At 41.1% G+C, this 19,984-nt stretch overlaps 1 protein-coding gene across 1 annotated transcript in view; it reads right to left on the bottom strand.

Moving 5' to 3' along the window:
• The window catches only part of opn4xb (opsin 4xb), a 34,341-nt gene extending 17,682 nt beyond the window's left edge, over positions 1 to 16,659 (bottom strand). Inside the window, exons 1-3 of the mRNA XM_024001129.2 lie at positions 16,429 to 16,659; positions 3,736 to 3,869; positions 3,021 to 3,224 (exon numbers count right to left, since the gene is read on the bottom strand). Of these exons, the coding sequence (XP_023856897.1) occupies positions 3,021 to 3,224; positions 3,736 to 3,869; positions 16,429 to 16,598 (508 nt within the window). The 5' untranslated portion in view covers positions 16,599 to 16,659. The remainder of the gene's footprint in view (positions 1 to 3,020; positions 3,225 to 3,735; positions 3,870 to 16,428) is intronic.
• Between the last annotated feature and the right edge of the window lie 3,325 nt (positions 16,660 to 19,984).

The following is a 19,984-nucleotide window of genomic DNA, read 5'->3' as shown; positions in this document are numbered from 1 at the left end:
AAAGATTTCTCTCCTGAGTTCACATACAAAACTCTGAAAACTCTTCGGTCTCCGTGTCCCAAATCGCATCCTTTCTTTCCTTCTTCCTTCTCTTTTCTAATACTGAATCCAACCCAAATCCATCCACAGCCCTCTTTTTTTAAAACAAACTAACTTGAGCAGAGAGACCAAAGGGGCAAGCCCTAGGGCAAGCTCCTGGTTGTGCTTCCAATGAACAGAAGGGAAAGAAAACCACGGAAGGGCCTGATTCGGGGTGTGATCTGGTCACAAGAAAGTGTTGCCGGGTAGACGGGAATATTTAAACAGCCACCTCGATTCATTCCCCAGCCACTCGCTGTATTAACATCCTACTTTCTGCTGTTTGTGTTAACATGGCACCCTTCATTCAGAGGATCTATTGATGGTATAGTGGTTCAAATGTATATTGACTTAAGAAAGGAAGGCCTTTATAAGTAGCGAATTAGAAACTAACATCCTCTGCCAATGGACCAATGTTGGCAATGAGTGTTATGAGCTATGGACATTAACCACAATCTGCGAGTCTGTTTTAAAATAATAATACATTGAATTTATAACGCACATTTTCATTTAAAAAAACAATCTCTAATAAACAGAGACATATAGACAAAAGGACACATCGTAGACAGGGCAACCGACACAAAGAAACAAAGCTCACGCTAGAAAGGGCCAGGACAACAAGCAGCCACAATATATCTAGGAGTGTTTGAAGCCATTTACAAGGGGGGGGGGGGGTAGCTAAGATGTGACCACTCCTATATTCATGGGTTATGGTCCTGACACGTCCATGAGATCGACATCGATGGTTTTAAAATATATTTTGAACCTGGTACATTGTTTACACACAAAGCTTCAAATGGAAACGTTCAACACATGGAACAATGGGGTATTTACTTTTAGTTTGGGTTAAGATAGGTGAAGTCGGCTGTAGTGAGCTCACCAAAAATAAATAAGGCAGCTCGCAAAAGTTATATTCTTCAATAATCAACGGGCATATGTTCATTGAAATTACTATTAAAATAGAACATGTACACAGATTTGGCCTTTAATGGACAGTTCCAAGAATCTAGACACTTTGAAAAGAAGGCACACAACAAAATAATACCGGTCAACTTCGTTTCCCTGTATCCGATTGGCTTATGGGGATCTTATCTGCCCTTTGGCATTGAGATTACCCAGCTTCCTTTATCACACGGGCAGTGATGTAATCATCGATCCTTGAACTCCTGTTTATTTAAAGACATTTTTCTTGAGCACATTTTCACTTATTAGCAACATTTTTTGTTGTTCCCTATTGTCCATTGTTGTTCGTGTGGTGGTTATGTTTTCTTGATAAATCGTTGGATGCATTTTTTATTTGTTTGCTTTGAATTTGTTCTGCCCTACTGATGTTGCTGGTCATCCCCTTTCAAGGTTTTGGTGAAATTGGTTTGGTTCAAGGTTTTGTGAATGGTTTGGTTCAAGGTTTTTGTGATGAGAGAAACACAGATGTTGCTATAGGAGTAAGCTCTAACGAGTAATAAATAAAGGAAAGCAAGCATGGTAACATCTAACGTGATATCTGAAGTAGGTATAAGCATTAGTAATAGCTGCGTTCATAAGATTGGGAAGAGAGAAGCTCAACCCAGTTGATATCTGAAAAGATATAAAGAGGAAAAATGACAAGCATTGTAATGCTCTAACCCAAGTGATATCTGAAAAGATATAAAGAGGAAATGACAAGCATTGGTAATAGCTCTAACCCAAGTGAAATCTGAAAGATAATAAAGAAGGAAATGACAAGCATCTGAATAAGCTCTAACGCCAAGTGATATCTAAAAGATATTAAAGAGGAAAATGACAAGCCAATTGGTAATAGCTCTTACCCAAGTGAATATCTGAAAAATATAAAGAGGAAAATTACAAGCATTGGTAATAGCTCTAACCAGTGATATCTGAAAAGATATAAAGAGGAAAATGACAAAGCATTGGACCAGCACTGAATTTAGAAATACAGAAAATGTTATGTTCGTGTGCAGTACTGGAAATGCTGGCCCAAAATTTTGACAAAATGTGCTGTTATCCCTGATTTAATTGACTTGACTAGATCTGGACACCGTAACCCTGAACGAAGCAAATTCTTTTGATGGCTCCAGGCAACAATGCTTTGGTATGTTTATGAGTGTTGAGTGGTGATTGTGTTGGTTAGCCCGATCCTCATTGGCCATGACCTGAATTCTCAACCTAATTTAATCCCTTCAGATAAAAGGCCTCAGACAGCCTTGCTGTCCCCACGCTTCAATGACCATATTGCCTCCTCTCTAAACACGACACACACCAACACACACACACACACACACACACACACACAACACACAACAGTCACCAACACACACACACACACACACACACACACACACAAACACACACACCACACACACACACACACAACACACACACACACACACCACACACAACACACAACACACACACCAGCCCACACACACAACCTTCAAGTGAATATCTTCTTACCTAATTGGAAGAGAAACTCAATCACACAGGACCAGGGTTTTAAAGCGTCCAGTTTCAGATCAAAATTCAGTTTATCCCTGTCCTTTTGTATCATAATGTACAACATCAGATGAAATGAACACTGTAGGATAGGGTAGGATAGGATAGGGTAGGGTAGAATAGGGTAGGGTAGGATAGGATAGGGTAGGATAGGATCGGGTAGGATAGGGTAGGGTAGGATAGGATAGGGTAGGATAGGGTAGGGTAGGATAGGGTAGGGTAGGATAGGATAGGATAGGGTAGGGTAGGATAGGGTAGATGTTTAATTTAATGGGTTGGGCGCACCACAGCCCAAGAAGCATTTTAGTGGTTAAATGCTTTGCTCGAGATCACAACAGCAGAAATATTGATGCCAGCGACCCTCGATCCCGTCAGCCCGGCAATCATCACTTTTTACATTTACTCCTTAGCATATGAGGATGTGAATTTGAGTTGTTGGTGAAAGGACTTACTCCAGCCAACGAGTGGGGCAAAACTCCAGGCAAAAGAGTAGAGCCACACCATTAGTATTGCCAGGGTGGTCCGACGCCTTGACGACCGGCCAAGGGCCTTGAGGGGCTGGGTGATGACCAGATAGCGGTCAATGGAGATAGCCAACAGGTTGATCATGGAGGTGATGCCAAAGAGAGCCCCACAGAAGGCATACATTTTGCATCCTGCAGACACACAGTTCAAATGCAGGTCAAAACCAACAATGTTCAGAGATTCAGATTGTAACCGTCGATAGAAAAGGATCAATTCTCAAACATGAACAAATCGCAACAAAGGATGTTTTGTGTTCCTCTTCGGGAGTTTCCTTTCACCGTCCACCATGGTGGTTGAATACAATGGGCAACATTTCCGTAGTGCCCCAAAAAAATATTGTGCAAAGAAATACCATAAACCTCATAATCCTACAGTGAGATTTAATTTAAATAATTTTTCAACAATGTGCATTAATAGGAGACGATTATCTAACTAGAGTTTAGTAAACTGAACAATACGTAAATAGTAGCCTCTTTTTATAGCGCACATTGTTGAATAAAAGTTTATAATTATATCCAGCTGCTAGATTATAATGAGGTTTACGGTAAATTTTGCACAATTCTTTTGAACTATATGACAACCAATGTTTGGTGATGAGATGGTGCGGTGAAAAAAAGGAGAGAAAGGGGGATAATGACTTACCGTACTCGCCAAAAATCCACTCTTTATAGAGACAGTTAATGAAGAAGATGGGCGACTGTGTGAAAGCCATGAGGAAGTCGCTCACCGCCTGGTTCATGATGAAGTAGTTGGGCAGATTGCGCAGTTTCTTATTACTGTAACACAGGTAGGTGGGAATATATTATGCCAAACCACATTTCAAATCCACGAGCACACAAATGGCATAGGCCTATACAAGACTAAATTTTTTTTAAAGTGAGAATAGACATTGGTCTGAAGCTGAAAAAAGAAAGGAAATTCACATGAGATAAAGCAGCACCTCACCACAACGTCTCTCCCCTATTTGACCTAGATAGTTTGTGTGTATGTATTGATGTGTAGGCTACGTGTACCTTTAAAAAAAATCTTTGTAGTTTTGTCCTTGAGCTGTTCTTGTCTATTGATGTTCTGTATTATGTCATGTTTCATGTTTTGTGTGGACCCCAGGAAGAGTAACTGCTGCTTTTTCAACAGCTAATGGGAATCCTAATAAAATAACCAAATTAGGCTGTTTGACAAGGTTTGAATCCTACAATCTGCCTACACATATTTTGAAGTACAATACCGACGTAGCTACTGTAGTAGGTCAAAGCTGTGTGCTGAAAAACCTTGGTAGAGCATGGGTGGAATAGGCATTGTGGTGCTGGAAAACCTTGGTAGAGCATGGGTGGAATAGGCATTGTGGTGCTGGAAAACCTTGGTAGAGCATGGGTGGAATAGGCATTGTGGTCTTGACTTTCCTTTCTGTTTCGACTTCAGACCAATGCCTATTGTCACTTAAAATGTAGTTTTTTGTTTTTAATTTCCAAGGTGATTATGCAACATTATTAATACAACAGTATAATAAGGCATAACACAGCAATAAAAGTTAAGTAAAAGTACACAATAATGACAAATGGCAACAAAAATAATGTAGTTATTTGTATTTTAGTTAATATTAGCAGCTGATTTTCCAGAGGGAAGCAAAAAAAACAGAAACCCATTTCAGCCAATATGGAGTAAACTGGGAAAATATTCCCTGATCTCTATTAAGACAATCAAGAAAACTCCTGTAAAATACACACATAATCAACATGTACCCATTAACTATTTACATGAAAATGTACCTTGTAGTTTACTGAAAAAAGGCCTAGTACTGCATTACCTGTAAACAAAGGTGAGTTATCACTAAATATAAAATGTACAACCAAATGTACATTCATCAGATATAGTCAACTTTGTAACTACAATTCAGGGATGGCCACAATTGCTCTTGACAAGCTACAGGTTAATGCAGGCTTTTTTGTTCAAGCCCAGTTCATGGTCTCGATGATCAGCTGAGGTCTGGATGAACAGCTGAGGTCTGGATGAACAGCTGAGGTGGTAGAATCAGGTGTGGTAGCACTGGGTTTGAACAGAAAAGCGTGAATAACACTGTGGATCATCAAGAGCAACTCCTGATACAAACACTGCTACAAATGACAAACTGTTGAGAAACACCTGTTGAAAAACACCTGTAAAATACAGTCATTAGACAAGTGCCAAAAAATTATAGACATATTTGCAAATCTGAAACTGGATAAGTGTCTACATTCTTGAACACAAAACTTCAGCTACAGATGTCCTAAGTAATGCTGTACACAGCTGTCCAACTCCAGTAAAATAATTGTCTTCATTAATAAATGGCAGTAAACAGTAAATATGAAAACAGGTGGGAGTACTCACAGATTTGGAACAGAACATTCAATTTAACTATTGATAGTGTGCGAAGTACCATGAGCGTGCATTTGAATTGGCATAAGTTGTTTGTCAGTTCCACATGGGCCAGCTTGCATTTCTCTGTGACAGGCGCATGCCCTCAATCCGACATAAAGCACAGTGTCCCTGGGCAGTACTGTAGGGATGGCGTGCATCTCGGGGATGAGAGCAATGACCCCTTTCTTCCTTGAGGATCTGAGAGCTGGTCTCTCCTTCGTTCTAGGAAGATGCACACAGTAAAACACACCACCACACTCACTGCCACTTGCCTGCCACTCCACGAACCCAAAGGTTATTTTAATAAATACAAATAAGCACTGTGTGTCAAAACTATACACTAAAGAGAGTGGTCAAAATGTACCACCCTTCAGGTCCGAAGGCAGTGACACTGACCGTTAAACTACGAACCGTGTTATAAACATGTCAACTTCACACTCTATTTAACTGGACAATCTGGTGATGACAGAAAGCTTTCGTTGCACAATGTTTTTGTTGTTAATTCACTCAGTACTGTTTGAACGTTTATTATAAATGTTATAAAAACTTTTCCTCATCAACCTACACACAATAGCCCATAATGACAAAGTGACAACAGGGTTTTAGAAATTTGAGCAAATGTATATTAAAAAAATAAACAGAAATAACTTATTTACATAAGTATTCAAACCCTTTGCTATGAGACTCGAAATTGAGCTCAAGTGCATCCTGTTTCCATTGATCATCCTTGAGATGTTTTTACAACTGGATTGGAGTCCACCTGTGGTATATTCAATTGATTGGACATGATTTGGAAAGGCACACACCTGTCTATATAAGGTCCCACAGTTGACAGTGCATATCAGAGCAAAAACCAAGCCATGAGGTTGAAGGCATTGTCCGTGGAGCTCAGAGATGGGATTGTGTCTACGCACAGACCTTGAGAAGGGTACAAAAACATTTATTCAGCATTGAAGATCCCCAAGAACACAGTGGCCTCCGTCATCCTTAAATGGAAGAAGTTTGGAACCACCAAGACTCTTCCGAGAGCTGGCCGACCCGGCCAAACTGAGCAATCGGGAGAGAACGTACTTGGTCAGTGAGGTGACCAACAACCCTATTGTCACTCTGACAGAGTTCCAGAGTTCCTCTGTGGAGATGGGAGAACCTTCCAGAAGGACAATCATCTCTGCAGCACTCCTCCAAATCAGGCCTTTATGGTAGAGTGGCCAGATGAAAGCCACCAGGAAAAGGCACATGACAGCTGCTTGGAGTTTGCCATAAGGCACCTAAAGACTCTCAGACCATGAGAAACAAGATTCTCTGGTCTGATGAAACCATGATTGAACTCTTTGGTCTGAATGCCAAGCGTCACATCTGGAGGAAACCTGGCACCATCCCTACGGTGAAGCATGGTGGTGGCAGCATCATGCTGTGGGGATGTTTTTCAGCGGCAGGGACTGGGAGACTAGTCAGGATCAAAGGAAAGATGAGTGGAGCAAGATGAAAACCTGCTCCAGAGCGCTCAGGACCTCAGACTGGGGCGAAGGTTCACCTTCCAACAGGACAACAACCCTAAGCACACAACCAAGACAATGCAGGAGTGGCTTTGGGACAAGTCTCTGAATGTCCTTGAGTGGCCCAGCAAGAGCCCGGACTTGAACCCGATTGAACATCTCTGGCGAGACCTGAAAATAGCTGTGCAGCGACTCTCCCCATCCAACCTGACAGGTCTTGAGAGGCTCTGCAGAGAAGAATGGGAGAATCTCCCCAAATACAGGTCTGTCAAGCTTGTAGGGTCATACCCAAAAAGACTCAAGTCTGTAATCACTGCCAAAGGTGCTTCAACAAAGTACTGAGTAATGGGTCTGAATACTTATGTAAATGTGATATTTCAGTTGTTTATTTTTATTACATTAGGAAAAATGGCAAAACAATGGCTGTTTTTGCTTTGTCATTATGGGGTATTGTATGTAAATTGACGAAGGAAAAAAAATATATAATCCATTTAAGAATAAAGCTGTAACGTAACAAAATGTGGAAAAAGTCAAGGGGTCTGAATACTTTCCGAATGCACTGTATACAGTTAGGCCAGTTATAGAGTTAGCTCTAACCAAGTTAGCAAGCATGGCATTTTATTTTGACTGCACACAGGTTCAGTTGCACTAGCAAGCAATGATGCTACTTATAGTATGTGGATGGCAAATTCTCATTTTTGTGAAGACACTGAAAAGTAACTTGACACTATTGATCAGTCAGCGCAAATTTGGATTATAATGAGTAGCTAACATTAGATGAGCAATTCTTTAAAAAATATATGTTTTACCTTTATTTAACCAGGTAAAACCCATTGAGGTTAAAAACCTATTTTGCGAGGGCGACCTGGCAAGAAGTCAAAACAGGAAAATAGCAGCGTGTCCATAAAACATTACAGAAAAATGCGGAATACACACAAAAGACAAAGTGTCACAAATTAAAGATACAATTGAAGATTAGAAACAACTGCAGTTTTACAAACAGTGTTGTCGATGAGAGTCTTAAAAACAGACAAGGACACTAACTCCCCTAACTTTAAAATCTTCTGAAGTTCCAGGATGAAGGGGCATTATGGGAAAAGATTGTTTCCCCATCTCAGTTCTAGCCTTAGGAACAGACAGCAGCGACTGAACGAAAACTGTATTGAGTGACTAATCTGGTCAGTAAGGAACAGAGTTACAAAGGGAGGTGTCCTATCAATGCTTTGTACACATTAAAGTGTACCAGTGCTTTAGTCTCCTGGTGGGGAGAGAGGTCCATTGCAGCATAGCATACAGATTACAGTGATGGGTCAGTGATCTAGCATTGGTAATAGATCTTAAAGCACCATGATACACTGTGTCCAGAGTTTTCGAGGTACTTGCTGAGGCCTGCATATAGACAATCTCACCATAATCCAGCACTGATTAAAAAACAGTGCTTTGAACAAGATATTTTCTGACTAACATTGAAAAACAAGATTTGTTCCTGAAACCCAAACCCAATAGAAATCCAATTTCAACTTCAGTTTCTTGGTCAAGTTATCAATATGCTGTTTAAAATTCAACTTTTCATCTAACCAAATCCCAAGATACTTATAGGAGGTGACCCTGTCAATTTGCTGGCCTGTTATAGTTAACATCTGCAAGTGACTCCATCTGTTTACTTTCAGGGAATAGAAAACCATAAACTTTGTTTTCCTTTCATTAAAGCACAAGTTTCAGTTGGAAAAGCTGCCTTTGAATAACATCAAAGGCCAACTGTAACAATGCCCATTGCCTGATGTATTATAAATGAGCAGCGTGGCAGTTTCCCAAAGTTTGATGTTGACTATGAACTTTACTTAGCTAGGTAGCTAGCTAGCTATGTTTTGTGGAAGAAGGTGGGATATAACTTACTGTTGAGTCGTTATACACAAATATTCCACATGAGGGCGGTATTGAAGTCATGGAACATTTTCTTCTGCAACGTGACCCTAATGAACTACCGTCCGTGTATGCATTATAACATTAGCTTAAATAGTACTCACACACAACTACTTAATGTTTCTAAATTATTTCTTTATTCAGACAAAGGGTACTGCTATGGGATCCCCTATGGCTTCTAACTATGCTAATTTGTACGTGGGTTACATGGAGAAACAGTCCATTCTCAATCCTCTCAAAAATATTTTCTTGCCAAACAATATTATTTGGAAACGGTCCATTGATTATATTTTTGTTCTGTGGAGGGGTGATGCAAAACAGCTCCAGGCATTCCATGCTTTTCTTAACTCTTGTTCTGAGCACCTGAGATTTACTATGCAATCTGACACACGTCAAATAAGTTTCCTTGATCTTATGATCTTGTGTTAGGATAATGTTCTATACACTAATCTTTACAGGAAATCTACTGATCGTAACAGTTTGTTGAGGGCTGATAGCTGTCGCCCACTTCCTTTAAAAAACAGTTTGCCCGACAGCCAGTTCTGTCGAATCAAAGGAATTTGCATTCAAGTAGAGGGAGTACAAAAATGGTCAGATTAGTACTGCCATTGATAAAATCCAAAACAAATTGAGGCATGATGTCTTTCAAGGACAGTCTCGCAAAAAGAAGCATTATTGTGTTCTTACTACCCCCTATTAAAAGTGCTTTGAACAAATTAAGGGAATCGTTCACAAACACTGGCACATTCTAAGATTCGATGACAGTATCGGCAATGCGTTTCCGGACCCTCTCTTGGTCGTATTCCTGCGGTGCAGAAACCTCTGAGATCAATTGGTAAACTCTGATTTACCACCCCAAAATACCCCCACACAACATCTATGCGCCTCTACTGGATGGAAACTACAAGTGTAATGGCTGTGCTCAATGCAATGGCACTTACAAATGTAGATCCTTCAAACGCCCCCAAACAGGGAAACAGATCCCAATCAAAGGTCTTATCACATGCTCCAATAAGGCATTTATTTATCTTATAACTTGTCCTTGTGGTAAAAATTATGTGGGTAAAATGAAGCACAAATTAAAGGTACGTATCTCGGAGCACAATAGCATCATTAGGTGCAAAAACTCCACATACCCAGTTGCGGCCCACTTCTTGGAAGTGAACCACTCTATTTCGTCCCTACGTTATATCGGCATCGAACACGTCACCCTCCTTCAGTGAGGGGGTGACCTTGACAATATATTGTTAAAACGAGAGGCTGCCTGGATCTTTAATTTAAAGACCTTTGCTCCCTTCGGGCTCAACGTAGACTTTGATCTGAAGCCATTGTTGTGATTTTACTATTTGAAAATGTTAAATTCAAATCGCCCTACCATGATATCTAAGCCAATATGACACCAAACTCTATGAAAAAACTCTATGAAAAAACTTGAATGGGGGTACACAACACATGAAAACAGTCTGTCATTGATCCTCATGCACAGTAAAATGTCACCACTTCTACCCGCAGACTGCTCCCTATCTTTTATAGAGTGCATCAAATCAAACTTTATTAGTCACATGCGCCGAATACGACGTGTAAACCTTACCATGAAATGCTTACTTACAAGCCCTTAACCAACAGTACAGTTCAAGAAAGAGTTAAAAAATATTTACCAAATAAACTAAAGTTCAAAATTATAAAAAAGTAACACAATAAAATAACAATAACGAGGCTATATACAGGGGGAATCAGTACCGAGTCAGTGAGCGGCGATACAGTATAGTCGAGGTAATATGTACATGTAGGTAGGGGTAAAGTGACTATGCATCGATAATAAACAGCGAGTAGCAGCAGTATTTACGTACGTGACTGTGTTCTGACTTAATAAATGCATGCAGCACCATGTATGGAACAATTGTTCGAAGAGGCCATTTAATCTGGAGGAGAGCTGAAAATATAAAAGCTTTCGGTAATACCTTCTACCTTGGGACCTGACCTAATTTCAGAAATCAATTAACTTCAATAAAATAATAGACAAGACCAGGGGAAGAGTAGGGCGGCAATACTCTTTCTGGATCAGAGCATCATCTGATCACGCATGACCAACTTTTCTGGACCAAATGTACTAACATGCATGGCCCTTTCTCCTTATATCCAGTGGTGGAAAAAGTACCCAATTGTCATACCTGAGTAAAAGTAAATATACTTGAATCGCTAATGACTCAAGTAAAAGTGAAAGTCACCCAGTAAAATACTACTTGAGTAAAAGTCTAAAAGTATTTGGTTTTAAATCTACTTAAGTTTGAAAAGTAAATGTTATTGCTAAAATATATTTAAGTATCAAAAGTAAAAGTATAAATCATTTCACATTCCTTATATTAAGCAAACCAAACGATTTTCATGATTTGAACATTTTACGGAGAGCCAGGGACACACTCCAACACTCAGAAATATTTTACAAACGAAGCATTTGTGTTTATTGAGTCCGCCAGATCAGAGGCAGTAGGCATTGGACCATTTTCTGTCCTGCTAAGCATTCAAAATGTAACGACTACTTTTGGGTGTCAGGGGAAATGTATGTAGTAAAAAGTACATTATTTTCATTAGGAATTAGGTTTTTTTGTTGGTTTTTTTTCACGTTTATTTAACCAGATAGGCCAGTTGAGAACAAGTTCTCATTTACAACTGCGACCTGGCCAACATAAAGSAAAGCAGTGCGACACAAACAACAACACAGAGTTACACATGGAATAAACAAAYGTACAGTCAATAACATAATAGGRAAAAAAATCTATATACATTGTGTGCAAATGAGGTGAGATTAGGGAGTTAAGGCAATAAATAGGCCGTAGTGGCGAAGTAATTACAATTTAGCAATTAAACACTGGAGTGATAGATGTGCAGAAGATGMATGTGCAAGTAGAGATACTGGGGTGCAAAAGAKAAATAAATAAATAAATAACAATATGGGGATGAGGTAGTTGKATGGGCTATTTACAGATGGGCTATGTASAGATGCAGTGATCTGTGAGCTRCTCTGACAGCTGATGCTTAAAGTTAGTGAGGGAGATATGAGTCTACAGCTTCAGTGATTTGGTTTGGCGACGAATATGAAGCGAGGGCCAGCCAACGAGAGCATACAGGTCGYAGTGGTGGGTAGTATATGGGGCTTTAGTAAAGTAAAGTACAGCTACTCCAAAAAACTACTAAAACAGTACTTTAAAGTATTTTTACTTAAGTACTTTACCCCACTGCTTATAACAGGCAACAGTAGCAATGGCTACCTGAACTGGGTTCAACTACTATGTACTGTATTTAAGTAAGTATTTAAACAACGTTTGTTTGAAAATACTAGTAGTTAAATGTTGGAATGTATTTACAACTACTTCAAGTACTAATACATACTGTTATACATGAACATAAATACATACTGTTATACATAAACTAAAATACATCATGTTATACATAAACCTACACATGTATTTGAACCCAGGTCTGAAATGTATAGGGGATGTTTTATGGGCTTCTGACCACATCTGCTATTTTGTGTATTTTTTTTTCACTGACCGTAACTTTTTTTGTACATAATGTTTCAGCCATCGTTTCCTTTGACCGAAAAGAGCTTCTGGACATCAGAACAGCGATCACTAACCTCAATTTGGATGAAGATTTCTACTTCAACGAGGCGGCAGCACAGGACATACTGCTCACTCCRGACCAGGCCCTGATCCCCGACACTCGGAAGAGAAAGAGACTGTGACATAAAGGCTGACGTAAGGGTTGATTAAACTCCAGCGATGAGTAAATAATCCAYCTCTACCCTCTGTTCTATTGGCGAATGTACAATCACTAGAGAACAAACTGGACAAGCTCCGTTTGAGACTATCCTATCAACAGGACCTGAAGAACTGCAATATCCTATGTTTCTCTGAAACATGGCTGAGCAAGGACTGAAGCTGTTTWTTCTATGCATCGGCAGGACAGAACGKCAGCGTCGGGTAAGCTCAATGGGRGTGGTACATGTCTCTTTGTAAAACAACAGCTAGTGCACGATCTCTAATATTAAGTCTCGAGARTCTGCTCGCCTGAGWTAGAATACCTCATGATAAGCAGTAGACCATACTATTTACCAATAGAGTTTTCATCTATAGTATATTTTTCGTAACTGTCATCACAAACCGATGATGGCACTCAATGAGCTGTATAGGGCCATAAGCAAACAAGAAAATGCTCATCCAGAGGCGGCGCTCCTAGTGGCCGGTGATTTTAATGCAGGAAAACTGAAATCCGTTTGACCTTATTTCTACCAGCATGTCACCTGTGCAACTAGAGGTGAAAAAACTCCAGATCACATTTACTCCACATACAGAGATGCATACAAAGCTCTCCCTCACCCTCCATTTGGCAAATCTGACCAAAACTCTATCCTCCTGATTCCTGCTTACAAGCAAAAACTCAGACAGGAAGTACCAGTGACACACTCAATAGGGAAGTGGTCCAGTGAAGTGGATGCTAAGCTACAGGACTTTCGCTAGTACAGACTGGAATATGTTCCCGGGACTCATCCGATGGTATTGAGGAGTTTACCACATCAGTCACTGGCTTCATCAATAAGTGCATCAACGATGTAATCCCTACAGTGACCCGTAGATACATATCCCAACCAGAAGCCATAGATTACAGTCAACATCCGCATTGAGCGGATGAGCGGCATTGAGCGGATGAGCGGATGAGCTCATCCGCATTGAGCGGATGAGCGGCATTGAGCGGCTAGAGCTGCCGCTTCCAAGGAGCGGGACACAAATCAAAGACGCTTATAAAAAAATCCTGCTACACCTTCCTGACAAACCATCAAACAGGCAAAGCATCAATACAGGACTAAGATCAAATCTTACTACACAAGCTCTGATGCACGGATTACAATGGGAAACCCAGCCACAAGCTGCCCAGGGACGCGAGCCTACTGTACCAGACAAACAAAATATATTCTATGCTCRATTCGAGGAAGCAAAACTGAACCATGGGTGAGAGCACCAGCTGTTCCGGACGACTAGGTTGACATTCACAAGGCCGCAGKGCCAGACRAATTACCAGGACGTATACTCAGAGCATGCATTGACCAGCTAGCAAGTGTCTTCACTGACATTTTCAACCTCTCCCTGACCCAGTCTGTAATACCTACATGTTTCAAGAAGACAACCATAGTCCCTGTGCCCAAGAACACCATGGTAACCTATCTAAATTATTATATTATTATTATACTTTGAAAGGCTGGTCATGGCTCACATCAAGACCATCATCCCAGACACCCTAGACCCACTTCGATTCACATACTTCCCCAACAGACACAATCTCTATTGCACTCCAATCTGCAAGACAGTGGTAGCCTGATCACCGACGACGATGAGACAGCCTATATGGAGGAAGTCTGAGACCTGGCAGTGTGGTGCCAGGACAACAACCTCTGCTTCAATGTCAGCAAGACAAAGGAGTTGATCATGGACTACAGGAAACGGAGGGCCGAGCACAACCCCATTCACATCAATGAGGCTGTAGGGGAGAGCTTCGAGTTTCTCGGTGGCCACATCCTTAAGGACCTATCATGGTCCAAACACACCAACACAGTCGTGAAGAGGGCTCCTCTTCCAGGAGGCTGAAAAGATATGGCATGGGCCTTCAGATCCTCTWAAAGTTCTACAGCTGCACCATTGAGTGAATCTTGAATGGCTGCATCACTGCCTGGTATGGCAACTGCTTGGCTTCCGACCGCAAGGCACTACAGAGGGTAGTGCGTACGGCCCAGTACATCACTGGGGCCAATCTATCTGCCATCCAGGACCTCTACACCAGGCGGTGTCAGAGAAAGGCCTTTTTTGACTCATCACATATGCTGCTGCTACTGTTTACTATCTGTGACTTTATTCCTAGTTATATGTACACACAGTATATCTAATGATGCTATAATTCTRAAGTGAGTCTAGACAGCCTGTTTTTTGTTGTTGTCCCAAAACAATTGGTTTTATTGACACCTGAGTGTAATTAATTAATACATTACACTAATAAGAAAGTGTTTAATGACAACTTGAATAATTGATCAAGTCTGAAAATGATTGATGAGACTAGTTATAAGAATAGGCCGAAGACTTATAATTCTGGCAATACAAGACAATGACAAGTTGACTACACATTACAAAATGTCCCTGTAAATTTACAGTAACATACAGAGTTGCCAGCTACATTGTAMTGTTGTTTTATAGCAGGGGTGCTTTACTATTCTTTACAGTAAGAAAAACAGTCCTGTGACATACAATGCAGCATATTACTTTGCTCTATAAAGAAAAAATAAACTTGGACCAGGACAAAGTGTAAACCATAAATATGGTTAGGCCTGCTGTTTTTTTACCCTTAAAATATGTGTTGGGCAGGGAACAAAATGTAAGCCTATTCCCTCTAAAGTCCAGCAATGCAATTTTAAAAATATCCAAGTAACTTACGACAAAATCAAATGCGATAGTCATGTTTATGCCCCGGGAGGCTTTTTCCTTCCTTTTTCAGGAACTGTTAACTGTTAACTGGACTTCATCTCTCCTCAGTGAGTCAACATTTCGTTGTGCATTTTGGACTTTAAATTCATGATATACAGTATRCCCATTGGTTCTTGAAGAATGTAACTTATAAATGCCTCATGAGCTTAGTTCAACTGCCGTACCTCATCAGAACACAAAATATAAGCTTGTTTTTACCTCAATGTATATGTCAATGTAAATGTAAACAAACACTGCATATCCTCAAAACATGGTCAAAAAAGTATAGTTTTGATACCATGGATGGTCAGTCCTTGCATCCATWGCTCTGTCTATGAATCTGAGAGTGGTTACATTTCTACAGCCCCGTCCCTCAGGTTTTTACCAAAACAGAGGCGTGGTGCCGCATAGTTACTGTTTGAACTGCAGATTGCCTCTTTAAGCTTCCATAAATGGAGCACAGAGAGCAGCTGTGGCTACAGGCTAATGGAGTGCACAAACAACTGCATTTCAGTCAGCAGCCAGAGCTTATCGTGCTGACTTTTCTTTATTTAGGTCCTGTCCCCAGGAGTACAACTCAAATAGATTTTCTAAATTCTGCGTCATATGGAAAATCGTTAGACAGCACACTACACTGCACGCACCATTATCTTGCACTACCTGTTGCATACCCCCATATTGCAATGTTCATTCAGTCCCTTCCATTCCTTGAAAATGACCACATTTGGCTCCCATCCGCTCACTTTGGTAACATCAACAGAAATGAACAAGACCACTGAGGCCGAATCAATTCTAACTAACAGAGAAGGAAGTAAATATTACACAATGTTGACAAACAATATCCCCTGGAAATGTAAATTAACTTTGAAAGAGCTCCAGATAATATTTCATTGAATTTGATAGACCAAAAAAAGACCAYAGCATTGTATTCTCCTCATTCACGATAGACTCTCTGAGTGACTGTAAACCTGTAGCAAATCATCCCCCATACTTTCCCTCTGCCAGTCACTAACCTCCAGAAAGCGAACATGACCAATGCGTTCCCTGTCACCCCCAGTGTTCCAATGATACACACGAAGAAGGCCACGATGTAGTGGACATGGTCTGGGACGTCCACCTTCTTGAAGAAGCTGTGCTGGACTTGATGCTGTTCCTCCATGTTGCTCGCCTGGCCCTGGACCATAGGGGTACCAGCATCTGTCCAGTCCACTCCAACGTGCCCCAGCTCCCTCTCACTGGCTCTAGTCACACTCTCTCTCTCCCTCTCTCAAACTCCCTCCTCTCATTTTTCTGTATCTCTCTCTCTCTCTCTCTCTCTCTCACACACAACCACTCTTTGTCTCCATCTGTGTCTCTCTCTGTCTCTCTATCTCAGTCCCTCCCCTCTTTCTCGTCTCTCTCTCTCTCTCTGTCTTTCTCGCTCTCTGTCTCTCTCTCGCTCTCTCTGTCTTTCTCTCTCTCCCAGCCACCTCACGCAAAGCAGATTGAGTCCCATCACTGTGTGCTATTATGTCAGACCCATGTCATCCACCAGCTACAGGCAGCAGTAGCCCGGCCACAGACAGGCAACAACCCTAACCGTAGCCCAATGACCCTAACCTGAGCCCAACGACCCTAGCCTCAATGACCCTAACCCTAGTCTAACAACCCTAGCCCAATGACCCTAACCCTAGCCCAACCACCCTAACCCAATGCCCCTAACCCTAGCCCAACCACCCTAACCCAATGCCCCTAACCCTAGTCTAACAACCCTAGCCCAATGACCCTAATCCTAGCCCAATGACCCTAACCCTAGCCCAATGACGGTAAACCTAGCTTTTTGTGCGACCTGACCAAATTCACATAGACATTTGAGTTATAGATCTGTCATTCTCATTGAAASCAAGTCTAAGAAGCAGTAGATCTGTTCTATGTGCACTTCCTGTTCTTAAGTTTTGTTTTTGCATCTTTTACTTTCGGTTTTGTACACCAGCTTCAAACAGCTGGGAATACAATTGTTGTGGTTATGGAAAAGGTATTTCACAGCAGTTTCGATTGTACATACATTTTCTTCAATATTCTTACTTGTTTTGTCACATTAACTGAAATTAGGCAAACAATTTGAATTTGAGCAACCAGGAAATATGGGTGCAATTTCCGCATAGTGCACCTTTAATATACACTATATATACACAAGTATGTGGACACCCCTTCAAWTGAGTTGYTGTTCGGGACCGCTGTGTGCTGAAGCGTGTTAAAATCGTCTGTTCTTGGTTGCAACACACACTACCGAGTTCCAAAGAACACTACCGAGTTCCAAAGAACACTACCGAGTTCCAAAGAACACTACCGAGTTCCGAAGAACACTACCGAGTTCCAAAGAACACTACCGAGTTCCAAAGAGACACATGACCTTAACCCCATCGAAAACCTCCGACTGTGAACCAGGCCTAATCACCCAACATCAGTGCCCAACCTCACTAATGCTCTTGTGGCTGAATAGAAGCTAGTCCTCGACAGCAATGTTCCAACATCTATTGGAAAGCCTTCTCAGAAGAGAGGCAGCTGTTCATAGCACCAAAGGAGGGACCAACTCCATATTAATGCCCATGATTTTGGAATGAGATGTTTGCTGAGCAGGTGTCCACATACTTTTGGTAATGTAGTGTCTCTGAATATAGTTACTTAATGTGATTTTGTAGTCATTACTCAAACCGATAGTCACAGTGACCCTGAAGGTCTGTATCACAACCAGCTGTGATTGGGAGTCCCATAGGACAGGGCACAATTGACCCAGCGTAGTCCGCGTTTGGTCCGTGTAGGCGTCATTGTAAATAAAAATGTGTTGTTAACTGACATGCCTAGTTAAATAAAGGTAAAAAAACAAATGTTTTTAAATATGTAAAAGGGAAGCGGTTCCCAAACTGGGGTCGCGACCCCATATTATAATACCTTACACATCTAAATGAAAATGATTCAAATCTAAAAGATCTAATTCAAGCAGAGAGAGCCCTTAGATCATGGGAATAGGCCGCACTTAACCGTTGCACTTTAATCATTCCCATGGTGAATGGCTATGCCCGCTACACTATGAAACCACACACTATTGCAGARACTTTGATATTACCGGCCGCAATTGATATGGTGAAAACAATGTTTAAGGAGACGGAGGCACAGAAACTCCTATGAMTACCTTTGTCAGATAATACTGTTATACGAAGAATGTATGCTATCGTTAGCAATCAAGAGGAAACTGACTGAACGACTCAAAAACTCCCCGGTTTATGCTCTCCAAATGGACGTTAGCTGTGAGGCGCCGAGATGCGCATGAATTGACTTTTGTTCGCGATACATGTCGGGGGATGCTATTCACGAGGACCTATTTTCTGTATCACGATTCCCGAGCATGAAACGGCACAGGGGATGTTCAATGTGCTGTGTGGCTACATTGACGAGAAACAGATTCCATGAGATCGAATGGTGGGCTTTTGCACAGAATAGGACACAGATGGTGGGACGGCGGTCAAGCCTCTGCTCTCTAGTTATGAATGAGTCTCCCTCTGCCATATGGACGCATTGTATGATAGATAGTAATTGGCGGCAAAAGAGCTGAGCACAGAACTCGGTGATATACTGCAGCTGCGCGCACGCCTTTGCGCAAAACTATGTGAGAGATATGCATGCAGGGAAAAATACAAAAACATTCTACAGATTAGCGACCGAATCAGTGGATTCAGAGGGAATAATCTAATTCGAGAGTCTTTCCAAACGCGAACCCCTTTCCCTCGGCAGTGCATGTTTCTAACAGAAAACAGCATCACATGTGTTCACACACGAGTGATGACTGCTCACCTCCCAACGCTTGGAAGAGGCACTTTGGGACATACTTCACAATCCGTTTGACTGTGATCCTGGCTCAGTGACATGTCGGTAAGTAAAATCGAACAGCTGATCGAGCTGTCATTTGACCAAATGCATTCACGGGTCACTACGGAATTTTGGTTCCTGACTCAAAGGAATTAATACCCCCTGAACATATAAATACCGCGTTCAAAACAACTGGGAACTCGAACTGGGAACTCTGAAATCATTCAATTCAAGGCGTTTTATTTGCATGGGAAACATATGTTAACATTGCCAAAGCAAATGAAGTAGAGAATATCCAAAAGTGAAATAAAGAATAAAAATGAAAATGATGAATGAAAATTACACTACAGAAGTTCCAAAAGAATAAGACATTTCAAATGGCATATTATGTATATATATACAGGTGTAACGATGTGCAAATGGTTAAAGTGAAAAAGGGAAAATAAATAAACATAAATATGGGTTGAAATTACAATGGTGTTGTTCTTCACTGGTTGCCCTTTTCTTGTGGCAATAGGTCACATATCTGCTGCTGTGATGACACACTGTGGTATTTCACCCAGTAGATATGGGAGTTTATCAAAATCGGGTTTGTTTCGAATTCTTTGTGGATCTGTGTAATCTGAGGGAAATATGTGTCTCAATATGGCCATACATTTGGCAGGAGGTTAGGAAGTGCAGCTTCAGTTTCCACTCATTTTTGTGTTGCAGTGTGCACATAGC

The sequence above is a fragment of the Salvelinus sp. IW2-2015 genome, linkage group LG15 (genome assembly GCF_002910315.2).
Source record: "Salvelinus sp. IW2-2015 linkage group LG15, ASM291031v2, whole genome shotgun sequence".
Taxonomy (NCBI): Eukaryota; Metazoa; Chordata; class Actinopteri; order Salmoniformes; family Salmonidae; genus Salvelinus; species Salvelinus sp. IW2-2015.
Note: the sequence above shows the minus strand (reverse complement) of the source record. Positions and strands in the feature narration are given on the sequence as shown.